This window comes from Dysidea avara, chromosome 2, assembly GCF_963678975.1.
Source record: "Dysidea avara chromosome 2, odDysAvar1.4, whole genome shotgun sequence".
In the NCBI taxonomy this organism is placed as follows: domain Eukaryota; kingdom Metazoa; phylum Porifera; class Demospongiae; order Dictyoceratida; family Dysideidae; genus Dysidea; species Dysidea avara.
This window is the reverse complement of record NC_089273.1, coordinates 29,952,915-29,969,240: the sequence shown is the minus strand read 5'-3', so window position 1 is coordinate 29,969,240 and position 16,326 is coordinate 29,952,915. Positions and strand designations below refer to the sequence as shown.

At 37.9% G+C, this 16,326-nt stretch overlaps 1 protein-coding gene across 1 annotated transcript in view; it reads left to right on the top strand.

Moving 5' to 3' along the window:
• The window catches only part of LOC136247991 (basement membrane-specific heparan sulfate proteoglycan core protein-like), a 90,416-nt gene that overhangs the window by 15,668 nt on the left and 58,422 nt on the right, over window positions 1-16,326 (top strand). The window contains exons 3-6 of the mRNA XM_066039808.1: window positions 1,271-1,431; window positions 1,579-1,659; window positions 7,259-7,351; window positions 7,481-7,560. Of these exons, the coding sequence (XP_065895880.1) occupies window positions 1,271-1,431; window positions 1,579-1,659; window positions 7,259-7,351; window positions 7,481-7,560 (415 nt within the window). The remainder of the gene's footprint in view (window positions 1-1,270; window positions 1,432-1,578; window positions 1,660-7,258; window positions 7,352-7,480; window positions 7,561-16,326) is intronic.

Here is a 16,326-nt window from a genome sequence, read left to right as displayed (position 1 = left end):
AAGGTATATTCAAAAAGCAATGGCTTCACAATCTTCACCACAATTCATGTTATGTTTACCATTTTAAACACCCTCAGGTCATCAACGTATGGAAAGCTTTTAATCTTTATCAATTGACCACTTTTTAAGTGAATAGCTACACTTTCATCTTGAAGTGACTGTCCTATTAGAGTATCTTGATCTTTTGTGCAACACTTAGGTTCCTTACCTTCCACTTCACAAAAGTTTCACCTATTATGCTAGCAATTTGCTCATTGCTTTTACTATGCCAACACTTTTGCTGGTGAAATCAATGCATTACTAGAAGTCAGACAATTTTTTTTTTCTGTTACGTGTACAGCCAGGTTAGCCATTATTTTCTTAGCTGAATTTCGAATTATGAAGCCATACAATTATGTACTCTATTTCTTGCTTTCTCCTGTCACTATCAACATATTACTATGATAAATGTCTTATTTATGTTGGAAAATACTAGTATAAGTGGTCTGAGGTGTTTTGGAAGAATATCCACGATTCTAAATCCCACTGACAATTGTTGTGAATGAAATTACTTGGAAACATTTGTCATATGAATACTCTGTAAAGTTTCAAACTATAATGATTGTTTGGTAAAATGCTCTAAACATAAATATTCTAATAGAGCAGTCATTCTAACAGAGCACTAAACTACTCTAATAGACTCTACTGCATGTGTTAACTTCATAGCCAGTGTTGCCCTTCCACCAGTGTTTGCTATGTCACACCAGTCCACCTCTGTTTCACCATGGGAACTTCTTTTGGAGTGAGCCTTGTTACCAACTTGAAAGTGTCTACTGATGATAATGGAGATGAGTCCTACAGCTGCTGACATGTTGTTTCACATAACTTCATTAGTATTATAACAAGCGCTTCAAAATGATTTTCATGGCATTATTTTAGCATGATATCCTTGTGTCAGCTATATTGCATACAGTTACATAGCTGACTAGTTAATCTCTAGCTAAATGTATAATTAATACCTTTAGGTTCTGAATATACAAGCTATGTTATAGTTGTGATAATTTCTTATGATTACCATATGCTATGACTGACTCACATGGTATGGAAGGCTTCTGATATTTCTGAAAAATTTGCATAATAATATTATTTTGAAATGTTGTTTACAGCTATGTATGCTTACCATGCACCCGGTTATCTGTCTGCCTGCATGTATGGCCCTGACAAGAATATTCAATATTGCCACTCTATCATGCCATATATATTTTTTGTTGATTCACCTCTTTCACTACAGATAAACATGAGAAGATGCAGAAAAAGACATTCACAAAATGGGTGCAGTCTCACTTACGCAAGGCCACTGGTGAACCCCTGAAGTTTGAAGACCTTTATGTTGACCTTCGTGATGGACGTGTACTGTTGAAACTACTGGAAGTGATATCCAGAGAAAGTCTGGTAAATATAAAAGCCTTGATATTGTGCACAGACATACACCAGGGATGTGTTGTGTATGCACTGGATCTATATGTAACAAACTTGCTTAAAGTCATTATGCTTAAGTGTATAATATCCCATACACCACCACTTTTATGTGTTATGCAGGGTAGGCCATTGAAGGGTGATAACAGGATTCATCACTTGGAAAATGTGACAACAGTACTAAAATTCTTAGAGAGAAAAAAAGTAAGGGTTCCTGTGGCTTAATATGTACAGTTGTATTTGTGTACTAATACATAATTATGTAGTTACATACACGCTCTGTACATTATGACATGTACATGTATGTCCCAATGGAGCTACATCCCTGTAGCATTGTATGCATGCATGTATGCCTATTGTGTATGCAATGCAGAGCACGCTATGGACCTTAATTTTTTTTGTGCATACAGTAGATTTCTGTGCATCTGTGTAGAGATTTGCATAATAGTTAGACTTCAGACCACAGGGGTCTAAGTAATTTAGTAACTCTCAGGCCCTGTAGTAGCGCCTTCGCTTTGCTCAGGTGCCACAACACAGGGCAATCCAGTTGCTAAATTACTTAGACCCCTGTGGTCTAAAGTCTAACTTATTTAGACCCTTTATGTAGTTGTTGTACCTTAACACTGTTAACAGCTGCTTTTAACAGAGAATTGTATTGTTGATTAGTAGAAACAAGCCATCACTCCACCCGTAACAACAGTCACGAGTTTAAAATTAATTGATGCGTTGCCAGCGCTACCAGTGCAGGTGCATGTAATAAACATGAGAAGGGTCTAAGTAAACATGAAAAGGGTCTAAGTAACTTAGACACCTCCAAAATCCACCAAATTCACCACGAAAAGGATCTAAATTTATGTAGTAGTTGTAACACGGGCATGAGAGCTTTGCCTGATATGTATGCCCGACTGCCCGAGGACCACAGGCCTGAGGGCAGAAGGCATACATATCAGGCAAAGCCAAATGCCCCGTGTTACAGCTAACATATCAGTGTGATAGCCTGTACAGAGTGATCAATCACCCAAGCCAATACAAGTGCAGCCACTGGATATATCATGTGTATACCTAAAATTTTCGATTATGGATCAGCAGCTAGTACGTTCTGGATATGTTTGGTTACGATGAATGGACATACGTATAGAGATATCACAGAGAATTTTAGTTATGCAAGTTTAATGTTTTACTCAGTGCTATTGAATCATTTATGGAAAAATTACGAAGTTTACTAAAGGCCTAGTAAGTAAGCTTGCTTGTAGAGTAGTTACTCCGTGTAGAGTGGTAGCTTCATGATGGGGGTGTCCATATTTGAAAATGTACGGAAATGATTTAGCACTAGTTCTCACCTTAGCCCAGCATTTTTCAACTTGTAGGATTGCGAGGATAACAAAATGCTCTCTATATGAGTGGCTTTCATGACGAAATCCAAGTCGTGCATCCTAATCACATAAAATAATCGATCCCCACAATTGATTTCAACCTCAACATTTATAATCATTGCCAGGTTGTAGCACAGGCTACATTCAGATGTAGCTGAGGAAAGTGGCCAGCTGGGCTACATTGCAAATGTCGCCCGGGCAGCTCCTTTGATCTGCCTAAGCACTGTGTTACATGCATATTTGCACACTGCAATAAATAAGTACAATGAAATTTGGATACCTTGATGCATTGTTGCAATTATTTTGATTTAGGTGTATATATATGTTTGTATTTTTGGGGAATGAAATAATAACTAAAAGCTAGATACATGTGCGAGTGTCCATAAAGCATCTTTGAGAACCTGTGTGATTCGTGACTGATTTGTGGCAACAAGGATTATGAACTCTCTTCTTTTATGCATGACATAGCTAACCAAGTTACTCGAGTCAACCAGTTTGAAACCTATCTCGTTGCAATGAAAATAAACTGACAACAAGCAAAGCATGTTTTATTCCTATACCAAGTGGAAGAGGCGATACAAGAAATCTTTAAAACATTGCAGAATACCGTGCTATATGGCAAGCAAAGATTTCAAAGAATATTTTGCTCCCAGAATGAATGTTGATTTTCAGTTTCATCAAGCAACTCAACATCCAGACAAAATGTTGGATAAGAATGTGCAACGTGCACAGTGTATCGACAGAAATCAAGTTAACTGTTATTCACGACTGTTTATCAAAGTATCTCAGATGGTATTTCCTTAGAGAAGCAGATCTTACTCTCAATAACCTGATTGCAAAAGGGGGGTGTAGATTGTTCCGTGGAACCCCTCTTTTGAAAGAATCTTGATACTTGATGAGCTGTTTAGCAGTGAAAGAAGTATATAGTTATTGCAAGACTTGTAGCGATAGTTTACCTCAAACTGCTACACCAGCATATTCACACCTCTAAAAATAATTATTGTTTTGGTCCTTTTGAGCTATTACAGTTAATTCAAAAGAGCTTAGTTCTATTTCTAAAAACTGAAATAGTGGATTATTTACTATGAGATTATTTGCTATGATCAACAAATACCATGCTCCAGAGTGGTACCCCTCTTTTTAAAAGTCTGGATCCACCTCTGGCAAAGGTGAGAAGTTTGGAAATCAGTGAAGTACAATCTTGTGGAATGGAAAAAAATTATGTCATCAGAAGATATGAACCGAGTCATTTTAGAGCAGCCAGGCAAGCCGGTGTTTCAAAAACAGCACATGAAATCTCATCAGACTCTCAATACAGTGGAACCTCAATTATCCGAACACCGATTAACCAAACTGTCGATTATGTGAACACCAAATTGACTGCTCAATTAGAGTATTTTGTCAACAAATGTATGCTTTATTGGAGTAGTTGAGCAAAGCTCTGTATACAAATGTATGGAAGTTCGATTTTATGTACTATTCGATTATATGAACACCATTTCCCCCCAATTAGTTCGGATAATTGAGGTTCCACTGTACATGTCCTAATTGTGGTTTAGTGTGGCCCCATATTACTAGTTTAAAAGGACAGCAGTGCTACATACAACGGACATGACTAAAACGCAGGACGGACTGGGAAAACAGACTCGTAGATGGACTGGGATAAACTTATCCCAAGCATCTATTTATCACAGTTACCCACTCCAAAACAATATCAGATGCTGCAGTGACAGTTGGATAAGCCAATAATTATAAGCACTGCGCTTAAAACTGCTCTCGAACTTCATTCCTTTTGTGCTAAATTAAAAGTGCATTCTCCATGGTATGTTGTCCAAGAAGAGACGCTGTTACTAATAGATTTGTATTCAGGTTAATTGCTGCAATTAGTTCACGGCTGCTTCTCAGTGTAACAGATGACGAGAGGTGATGGGCAGGCTTCGAAATCACACCACGGTTGTACTCATGGTAAGGCTGACTGCAATAATATATTCATGCTATGTTAATTATAATTCAACCATGTTTACAGCACTGATGGTGACAATTTCACCCCCGTGACTGCTATCACCCGAGTTTATTATACCTAGTTTTAAGCGCAGGGCTTCTTGTTGGCTCGAATGCACTTTAATATCGTGGTTAAAAAGCTTTTGTAAGACCTTTGCTGTGCGTAGTATTGTTTATGGGATGCTATGCTATGAGTTGTACTGGTAAGTCCATGTTTTAGGCTTGTTTGAGCCAGTCCATTTATGAGTCCGTTTTCCCAGTCCGTTCCATGATTTAGTCATGTCCACATACAACTGTGGAAATAAATCATTTTCCAGAGCTTGTCATTATAAGCCTCCTACTCCAAACAAGCAAGAATTAGTGCAAAATCCCTTAACAACTAATCAAGAAATAGCTAATCAACACTGAGCACTAGTAGCAGTGAGCATATCTATGCCTTGAGTCTTGGATCATCAATATCAAACGTTCTTATGGTTTCAATTACACCTGTCTCATCAATGATGTTCCTATTGACATGATCATCGACAGTAGCTTCCATTGACATCCTTGATGAACCTACATATCACAAAATGTGACCGGGCCTACAAAAACAGGGCATATGGGCACAAACTATATCCATCACATAACAGATCTTATTTCAGTAATGGAATAGAATATCTGCTTTTTGTGACTTGTATTATAAAGCCAATTGAATGTTTAATAAGTGCTGAAAATGTCTTGGCTATAGAATAATGGTGATAAAAGTTATGACATGCAAGTGTGAAAAAAGATTGGCAAATTTTATGAGTTCAGCTACATTACAAATCACCCTGCATTTACATTTGTGATCTGGTCTGCGAAAACAGGTAATGTGGACACAAACTATACCCTGTAACATAACAACTCATATTTCAGTAATGGAATAGAATACTTATATTCTGATTATAAAGTCATTAAATGTTTAATACAGGCTAAAAATTGCCTGCATAGCACAGTGGCATAAAACATTATGGGCAATGAAAATTTGAAAAGGTAGGTAAATTTTATGTGCCCACATGCCCGCAAGCCTGGTCACGTTTAACTTAAAAGTCCTCCTGTAGGGTGTACTGTTCAGCTATGGTATACTGCAAGTCTATCTATAGAGAGTTCAGCTAAGTTACAAGTCATCCTGTAGAGAGTTCAGCTACATCATAAGTTGCCCTGCAGATAGTTTAGCAACAACAAAGTCATCCTGTAGAAAGTTCAGCTACAAACAAGTCAGTCTGTAGAGAGTTCAGCTATGAATGTAACAAGTTGCCCAGTAGAGAATTCAGAAATATGATCCTATAGAGAGTTCATTTATATTATTAGTAGTCTTCAGCTAGAATCCATAGAGAATTCATTTTATAATTTTAATGCATATTGCAATTTTGAAGCAATAAACTAAGACCACAATCACAAATCTTCATTCCTGCAGTGAAGAAAAAAGACAAGTAAAAATGATACCCATCCATAGTTGAGCTTTGCAGTATGTAGATACAGAAAGAAGTGATATCTATATAATTATAACAACCAATCTGTGAAAAATGTCTACAGGTCTCAAAAAGCCTGGGCGAAAAAAAGATATGAAATCCAAGGTGGCAGTCAAGAAATGGCCCTTATTGGCAAAAAAAAAAAAAGTAACGACAATTCAGGTGACTTGGTGTCAAATCCTAGGAGAAGGTAACTGAATTGTCATTATTAATATTATTTTTTGCCATTAACTTCCCATCGCAGCCATTTCTTGGCCGCCGCCTTGAATTTCACACCCTGGGGGCCACACACTGTTTTCCCAGCTTGGCTGTTTTGGTATAGATTGCTTTACACCATGAAAGTATTACTGGAAATGTAAGAAAACACAAGGCAGCAACTTCCTCATTAAGAAAACTAAGCTGATCCACATCTACTTGAAGCTGGAAGAAAAGTCACAGACATTGTTGCACAAAATTTATGATGAAAAGGCTTCAGTGCAGAGAAATTCACAGTGTGAAGTAAATGAATAATTTTACAATCACTTAAACAGCTATGTAGCAGATAAATTTCAAGTGAAGGGTCATCGAATATCTGGATCGAGCTACTTATCCATGTGTGAGAAGAAAAGTCCTCATAGAAATTGTCATCACCCCAAAGTAGAGAACTGAATAGTTCCAAGCCAATGACTCAATTTATGTTGGGAACATATTATAGCCATCCATTCCTGCTTTATACAGCCGGCTTATTACTGTAATCCTAGGCCACAATTGCTACCTCTTCGCACCTTTTTATATAGTAGGTGTAGATAATTATATGTATGTATTAGACAGTACAACATACTACTGAAAGTAGTTGCAGCTTTTAAGTGCTAAGGTGATTACATATGTCTGTCAGTTGTTTTGTATATTACTCTGTTTATTTTGTTGTGGCATGATTACATTATGTATATCCCATTACAGGTTCGCCTGGTAAATATTGGTAAGCATGATATAGTTGATGGGAACCCAAGAATCACCCTAGGTCTCATCTGGTCTATAATTCAAGATTTTCAGGTGTGTATGTGTGTGCTAGTGGGTGTGCGTGTGTGTTGTGTGTGAGTGTGTGTGTGTTAGTGTGTATGTGAGTCTTACTATAGGTATGTATATTAATTTTATATATCAATTAAATCTTTTTAAAACCAGATACAAGAGATTCTGGTGGGAGCAGGGTCAAAATCAACAAGGAATGCTCTATTACTGTGGTGTCAGAAGAACACGTCTGGGTAGGCTAGCTTTATTGTTCATGTATTGCCAAGCATAATAATGCACAAAATGATCACACCCATACTTGTATATGGGTGTATACCCCACTTGAAATGTTGCACATGTAACATGTATGTTAGCATGCACTTACATGAATGTTGAGCAGTACATGAGTGCTACATACATGCATCGGCAGGTCTGGGGGGCTTTGCCTCCTTGGACATATAGAACAACATTCACACCATAATTATACAAACAGGCTGGGATAAATCCTGAGGAAGCCAATAGTCATATAGAAGACAACAGCTATTTTGTCTTCTATAATGACTATTCACTTTACATGCATAAGCTGTGAAATTGTGGTAAATAAGTTTGCCTTTTGAGTGAAGTTCGAGATATTCTAATAGAGCAGTCACTACTCTAATACAGTACTGCACAACAGTCACTACTACTCTAATAGAACAGTCAACTGATCAATTTAATTGTGAATATAATAACTCTAGCTCATTTTAATTAAAGCACTAAATCACAAATAGGTTATATCTCAGAAAACCAATTTTATAGGCAAACACATGCTTTTAAAAGCACTTACACTGTATAATTATTGTCAAAAGTGTTGTTTATTCCACTAGGAGAAGAAAGATAGAATTATATGGTACAATTCTGGCCTAGTTTCTTTGGCTGGTGCAGCTTGATGAATGAAGGATACTTACCTTCTAAGACTCACTTGGATATCTCTTTCGAATCTTTTTAATTATGCTTCGTGTATTTGAATCTGAGAGCATATTGCATCCTAAATTTCTTGCCCCACCCCCTTGGCCCCTCCTAACAAATTATTATAGATCCACCCATGCATGTCAGGTTCATGTAATCTGTATACTCTGGTGACATGCTTACAGTATGGGCTACAGGACATGCATGGACAATTTTGGTGTGGTTGCCATAAATGTTACATCTGATATGCAAAAACAAAACCTAATGATGCAAGGCTAAATTACATTATAAGGAATGGTTTTCTGTTTTTCATCAGAAAATTCCAAATATGGAATGTGGGCAGGAGCATCATTATCATTATCCATTATCATCATTATCCATTATCCCTATTACTTGCCACAATATAGATATTTTCATACCTCTATACTCCCTGGTCCCCAGGGCCTGATGCTTTCTGCATATCAGGTAATTTGTATAGCTTAGCTAACTCAACATAGCTAGTATCATCCTCTTAAGATGTAGCTACATAATTATAGTCATCCTTTGTCACATGATCAGTTCCACTCGAGGATCAACTTCTTACTTGTAAACTTCGTTGCACCAATCTTTCACATTCTCTTGGCTACAATGCATAAGGTAGCTATTGTATGAGTGCAGCAATCTTGAAAAATGAACTGCACATCCTCAATATTTGGCTAATCAGTGACGAATAATGGTTAAATCTTTAATAATTGGGAAATACGTGCGGCAGTAAAAACACATGTGGGCACTGATGAAAAACAGAAAATCATTAAATAGTGGCCTAAAGCATTGATTATTATGGATAAAATACTTTCGTATTTTAAAAAAAACATAAATTTTAAATGCTTTGTTTTCTTGTTGAGCAAGTCTAACCATAACAATCAGGGTATTATCTTATTCATCTGCACTAGACAAGCTTGGAAATCTTTGTCTCTTAGTGTAAACTAATGGAAACATAATGGATGCTTGTTTACATCATGTCGAAGAGACAGCAAAAATTCAATCTTTCTTCTTAGATTTTGTCTTTGTCTGTGATGAAAAAGGTGATACAAGTACTGTAAAAACTTACACAGCAATAGCAAACACAATGTTTCAACTCCTTATATTGTTGCATTCGTAAGTTAAGCCACTCTAGTAAATGCCTGTATTTTATTGTCCCTATAATTGCAATACTAATAATTGATAACTCTGTTGCTATTGCACTTTGCAGGGCCCTAACTTCAAAGTAGAGATGTACTGTACCGATCTACTAATCTAGTATTGGATCAGTGCCAATTTTGACAATTTGAACCAAATCAGCAGACTCCATTTACGAAACAAGTTCAATTATAGTACCATTTCTTTGCATGGTCCCCATTGAAAACTATGAGAAAGCCATATAAATGCAGGCGAGTTAGCTGTTATAATTACTGAAACTTACCCTTGAACTTATCAGAGGCGAAAATGAATATTTCTACACAATATCAAATTTACTAAACTATTAGAATCTCTGCTACAACAACATACAAACCATCCCAGGCAAGTCTTGGGTAGGAGCATGCATTAAAATATTTATAGGTGCTGATTGTCTGGGTGGTGTAACTGAGGACACACCACCATTTCTTATTGATTCCAGTAACGGTATTGCAATCATTATTTACGTACCTACCACTTGACCAAATAGCTTAGTCTGAGATTATAAAATGCTAAATTAACTACCTGCATGTACAAGATCAGTCATCATGTTAGATAACTGATGCCAGATCGGTACAATATTGGTAGGTTGGCAATAAATTTCCTAGATCGGATCAGTATCGGTAAAGCTCAGAAACTTGAATTGGTACATCTCTACTCCAAAGTTCTTGGCATGTGAGGCTGAAACTATACCAGAGCATACAGAAGAATTTTGAAAAATGCATTATTATGTCAGGTTTTCGAGAATCCAGTCACAAAGATTTATTATTAATTCATACGGTAACATGTGTGGTACAGATACATGTGTTACATACATGCAGAATCCTATAATGAAAACTGACACTTGTTCATTATTTGGGATAAATTTCACTGCTGGTATAGGAACTTATGTATGGGCAGTTAACATGCATCCTGGTACTTTACCTGACCACCCCATTGAAGAAGTGCAGGGCACTTAGTTTAGCCATAAAGCCAGCACAACACTTACTGCCCCGGGGTGATTTATCAGAGTGGCACAAATATACATACAATCCACAACCCTTGTTTATACATCATCAATGTGCAGTGCCCCAGTCCCAACTTGTTGATACATACAGGGTCTGCTCTTACCACCCAACTACCCCCAAGTATTTTACCTGCAATAGCAGACCCACCTGTGTACCCTGGGACAGGGGTGCTCCAACATCAATACAATACAAGTGGTCTCTTGCTTCACCTGATGTGTACCACAAGTTACCTTAGTGACATGATTCTTGATGTTCCATCCAAACAATGGGGAACACCAGGTTATCTTTTCTCCACCCAACCACCCGGGAGCACCTTGCAGTACTTGCCCCCTCTCCAGGTGAGCAGTCGCCATCTGTAATGGAATTACACAGCAAAGCACAGTCAATACCATATAATATACTATGTACATGATAACTCCAATTAGCGGTAGCTTAAGCGAATGATAATTTGGGTTAGGGTAACTGAGTGGGGTTACCAATGGCGTATAACCACGACAAAACTAGTAAACATGCATGCAAGTCACATATATGGCCCACTGTGATAACACAGCTGAAAGTGCTATTGTTGACACGCATGTAAGCTGGATATAAGGCAATAATGCAAACTGCAATGGTTGTGCATGCAGGAACACTGTTACTCATGAAAGACACGTATGCATAAGTAACGCATGCAATATTCACACATGCAATAGCATGCATGCAAATAACATGCATGCAAGTAACACGCACGGATGTAAATAACACACATGCAATGAGTATATATATAATCTAATCAAAAACAGCCAAGCTGTAAAAAAAGGTGCGGCCCCCAAAAAGGCCATGGTGAAAAAAGATGTGAAATCCAAGGTGTCGGCCAAGAAATGGCTGTGATGGTAGGTTAATGGTTACATTTTAATAACAACAATTCAGGTGAATTTGGTGCCAAGACCAAGCGGCACAAAATTCACCTGAATTGTCGTTATTAAAATGTAACCATTAACCTACCATCACAGCCATTTCTTGGCCGCCACCTTGGATTTCACATCTTTTTCACCATGGCCTTTTTGGGGGCCGCACCTTTTTTTACAGCTTGGCTGTTTTTGATTAGATATCACTTCTTTTTGTATTTGCATACTGCAAAGCCGGCCTATGGCTGGCTTTGGGGCTTTTTTAACCCATGTGTTGTTGTTTTTTAACACAGGAAGAAGAAAAGAACTTAAAGAAGAATTTTAGTACTTCAATTATTTTTGATTTTATTAGTAATTATACAAATTATATACATATATTTATTACATGCCCATTATTCCCCACAGGATTTTTTTTGCAGCTGATCTCTCTACTGGGTGACTTGAAATGTAGCTGAACTATATGCAGGATGGTTTCTTTGTAGCTGAACTCTCTACAAGGTAACCTCTTCTAGCTGATCTCTCTACAGGGTATTTTGTTTCTAGCTGAACTCTCTACAGGTGATTTGTTTGCAGCTAAACTCTCTACATGGTGGTGTCTTTGTAGCCGAACTCTCTACATGATGGTTTCTTTGTAGCTGAACTCTCTATAAGGTGACTTCGTCTAGCTGAACTCTCTACAGGGTGATTTTTTGTAGCTGAACTCTCTGCAGGGTGATTTGTTTGCAGCTGAACTCTCTACATGATGGTTTCTTTGTAACTGAACACTCTACAAGGTGACTTCTTCTAGCTAATCTTTCTACAGGGTGAATTGTTGTAGCTGAACTATCTACAAGGTAACTTCTTCTAGCTGATCTCTATACAGGGTGATTTGTTTGTAGTTGAATTCTGTACAGGTGGTTTCTTTGTAGCTGAACTCTGTACATGATGGTTTCTTTGTAGCTAAACTCTTTACAAGGTGATTTCTTCTAGCTGAACTCTCTACGGGGTAATTTCTCTGTAGCTGAACTCTCTATATGATGGTTTCTTTGTAACTGAACTCTCTACAAGGTAACTTCTTCTAGCTGATCTTTCTACTGGGTGATTTGTTTGCAGCTGAACTCTCTACATGGTGGTTTCTTTGTTGCTGAACTCTCTACAAGGTGAATTCTTCTACCTGATCTCTCTACAGGGTGATTTGTTTGTAACTGAACTCTGTACAAGTGCGTTTTTGTGGGTGATCTCACTGCAGGTTGATTTGTTTGTAGCTGAACTCACTAAAGAGTGATTTTGCTTGTAGCTGAACTCCTTGCATTGTATCTAGTTTCTAGCTGATCTCTCTACAGGGTGATTTGTTTGTAGCTGATCTCTCTACAAGTTGATTTGTGTGTAGCTGATCTCTCTGCAGGTTGATTAATTTGCAGCCGATCTCTCTACAAGGTAATTTGTTTGTAGCTGAACTGTCTATAAAGTGATTTATTTGTAGCTGATCTCTCTGCAGGTTGATTTGTTTTAGCTGAACTCTCTACAGGGTGATATACTTGTAGCTGAACTCCTTACATTGTGTCTAGTTTCTAGCTGATCTCTCTACAGGGTGATTTGTTTGTAGCTGATCTCTCTACAAGTTGATTTGTGTGTAGCTGATCTTTCAACTGGTTGATTTGTTTGTAGCCGATCTCTCTACAGGGTAATTTGTTTGTAGCTGAACTCTGTACAAGGTGCTTTTTTGTAGGTGATCTCACTGCTGGTTGATTTGTTTGTAGCTGAACTTACTAAAGGGTGATTTGCTTGTAGCTGAACTCCTTACATTGTGTCCAGTTTCTAGCTGATCTCTCTACAGAGTGATTTGTTTGTAGCTGAACTCTCTATAAGGTGATTTGTTTGCAGCTGAACTCTCTACATGGTGGTTTCTTTGTTGCTGAACTCTCTACAGGGTGTTTTGCTTGTAGCTGAACTCTCTGCAGGGTGATTTGTTTCTAGCTTATCTCTCTACAGGTTGATTTGTGTGTAACTGATCTCTCTACAAGCTGATTTGTTTGTAGCTGAATTCTCTGTAAAGTGTTTTGTTTGTAGCTGACCTCTCTTCAGGGTGATTGTTTATAGTTGATCTCTCTACAGGGTGATTTTTTTGTAGCTGACTTCTCTTCAGGGTGATTTGTTTCTAGCTGATCTCTCTACAGGGTGATTTTTTGTAGCTGACCTCTCTTCAGGGTGATTTGTTTCTAGCTGATTGCTCTGCAGGTTGATTTGCTTGTAGATGAAATCTCTACAGGGTAACTTGCTTGTAGCTGAACTCCTTACTTTGTGTCTAGTTTGTAGCTGATCTCTCTACAGGGTGATTTGTTTGTAGCTGATCTCTATACAAGTTGATTGTGTGTAGCTGATCTCTCTGCAGGGTGATTTGTTTGTAGCCGATCTCTCTACAAGGTAATTTGTTTGTAGCTGAACTATCTATAAGGTGATTTGTATGTAGCTAATCTCTCTGCAGAATGATTTGTTTTAGCTGAACTCTGATTTGTTTTTAGCTTATCTCTGTACAGGTTGATTTGTGTGTAACTGATCTCTCTACAAGCTGATTTGTTTGTAGCTGATCACTCTGCAGGTTGATTTGTTTCTAGATGATCTCTCTACAGGTTGATTTGTTTGTTGCTGATCGCTCTAAAGGTTGATTTGTTTGTAGCTGAACTCTCTGCAAAATGTTTTGTTTGTAGTTGATCTCTCTACAAGGTGATTTTTTGTAGCTCATTTGTTTCTAGCTGATATCTCTACAGGGTGATTTTTTGTAGCTGACCTCTCTTCAGGGTGATTTGTTTCTAGCTAATCGCTCTACAGGTTGGTTTGTTTGTAGCTGAACTCTCTACACGGTGATTTGCTTGTAGCTGAACTCCTTACATTGTGTCTAGTTTCTAGCTGATCTCTCTACAGGGTGATTTGTTTGTAGCTGATCTCTCTACAAGTTGAATTGTGTGTAGCTGATCTCTCTTCAGGTTGATTTGTTTGTAGCCGATCTCTCTACAAGGTAATTTATTTGTAGCTGAACTGTCTAAAAGGTGATTTGTTTGTAGCTGATCTCTCTGCAGGTTGATTTGTTTTAGCTGAACTCTCTACAGGGTGATTTATTTGTAGCTGAACTCCTTACATTGTGTGTGGTTTCTAGCTGATCTCTCTACAGGGTGATTTGTTTGTAATTGATCTCTCTACAAGTTGATTTGTGTGTAGCTGATCTCTCTGCAGGTTGATTTGTTTGTAGCCGATCTCTCTATAGGGTAATTTGTTTGTAGCTGAACTCTCTATAAGGTAATTTGTTTGTAGTTGATCTCTCTGCAGGTTGATTTGTTTTAGCTGAACTCTCTACAGGCTGATTTGTTTGTAGCCGATCTCTCTACAGGGCAATTTGTTTGTAGCTGATCTCTCTACAGGGTGATTTATTTGTAGCTGACCTCTCCTCAGGGTGATTTGTTTCTAGCTGATCTCTCTACAGGGTGATTTTTTGTAGCTGACCTCTCTTCAGGGTGATTTGTTTCTAGCTGATTGCTCTGCAGGTTGATTTGCTTGTAGATGAACTCTCTACAGGGTAACTTGCTTGTAGCTGAACTCCTTACTTTGTGTCTAGTTTGTAGCTGATCTCTCTACAGGGTGATTTGTTTGTAGCTGAACTCCTTACATTGTGTGTAGTTTCTAGCTGATCTCTCTACAGGGTGATTTGTTTGTAGCTGATCTCTATACAAGTTGATTGTGTGCAGCTGATCTCTCTGCAGGGTGATTTGTTTGTAGCCGATTTCTCTACAAGGTAATTTGTTTGTAGCTGAACTATCTATAAGGTGATTTGTATGTAGCTAATCTCTCTGCAGATTGATTTGTTTTAGCTGAACTCTGATTTGTTTTTAGCTTATCACTGTACAGATTGATTTGTGTGTAACTGATCTCTCTACAAGCTGATTTGTTTGTAGCTGATCACTCTGCAGGTTGATTTGTTTCTAGATGATCTCTCTGCAGGTTGATTTGTTTGTTGCTGATCGCTCTATAGGTTGATTTGTTTGTAGCTGAACTCTCTGCAAAATATTTTGTTTGTAGTTGATCTCTCTACAAGGTGATTTTTTGTAGCTGACCTCTCTTCAGGGTGATTTGTTTCTAGCTGATATCTCTACAGGGTGATTTTTGTAGCTGACCTCTCTGCAGGTTGATTTGTTTGTAGCCGATCTCTCTACAAGGTAATTTATTTGTAGCTGAACTCTCTACACAGTGATTTGCTTGTAGCTGAACTCCTTACATTGTGTCTAGTTTCTAGCTGGTCTCTCTACAGGGTGATTTGTTTGTAGCTGATCTCTCTACAAGTTGAATTGTGTGTAGCTGATCTCTCTGCAGGTTGATTTGTTTGTAGCCGATCTCTCTACAAGGTAATTTATTTGTAGCTGAACTGTCTAAAAGGTGATTTATTTGTAGCTGATCTCGCTGTAGGTTGATTTGTTTTAGCTGAACTCTCTACAGGGTGATTTATTTGTACTGAACTCCTTACATTGTGTGTAGTTTCTAGCTGATCTCTCTACATGGTGATTTGTTTGTAGCTGATCTCTCTAAAAGTTGATTTGTGTGTAGCTGATCTCTCTGCAGGTTGATTTGTTTGTAGCCGATCTCTCTACAGGTAATCTGTTTGTAGCTGAACTCTCTATAAGGTGATTTGTTTGTAGCTGATCTCTCTGCAGGTTGATTTGTTTTAGCTGAACTCTCTACAGGGTGATTGCTTGTAGCTGAACTCCTTACATTGTGTCTAGTTTCTAGCTGATGTCTCTACAGGGTGATTTTTTGTAGCTGAACTCTCTTCAGGGTGATTTGTTTCTAGCTGATCTCTCTACAGGTAGATTTGTTTTGATTTGTTCATTGCTGATCGCTCTAAAGGTTGATTTGTTGCAGTTGAACACCCTGCAAAGTGTTTTGTTTGTAGCTGATCACTCTAAAGGGTAATTTGTTTGTAGCTGAACTCTCTCCACAGTGACTTGTGTGTAGCTGA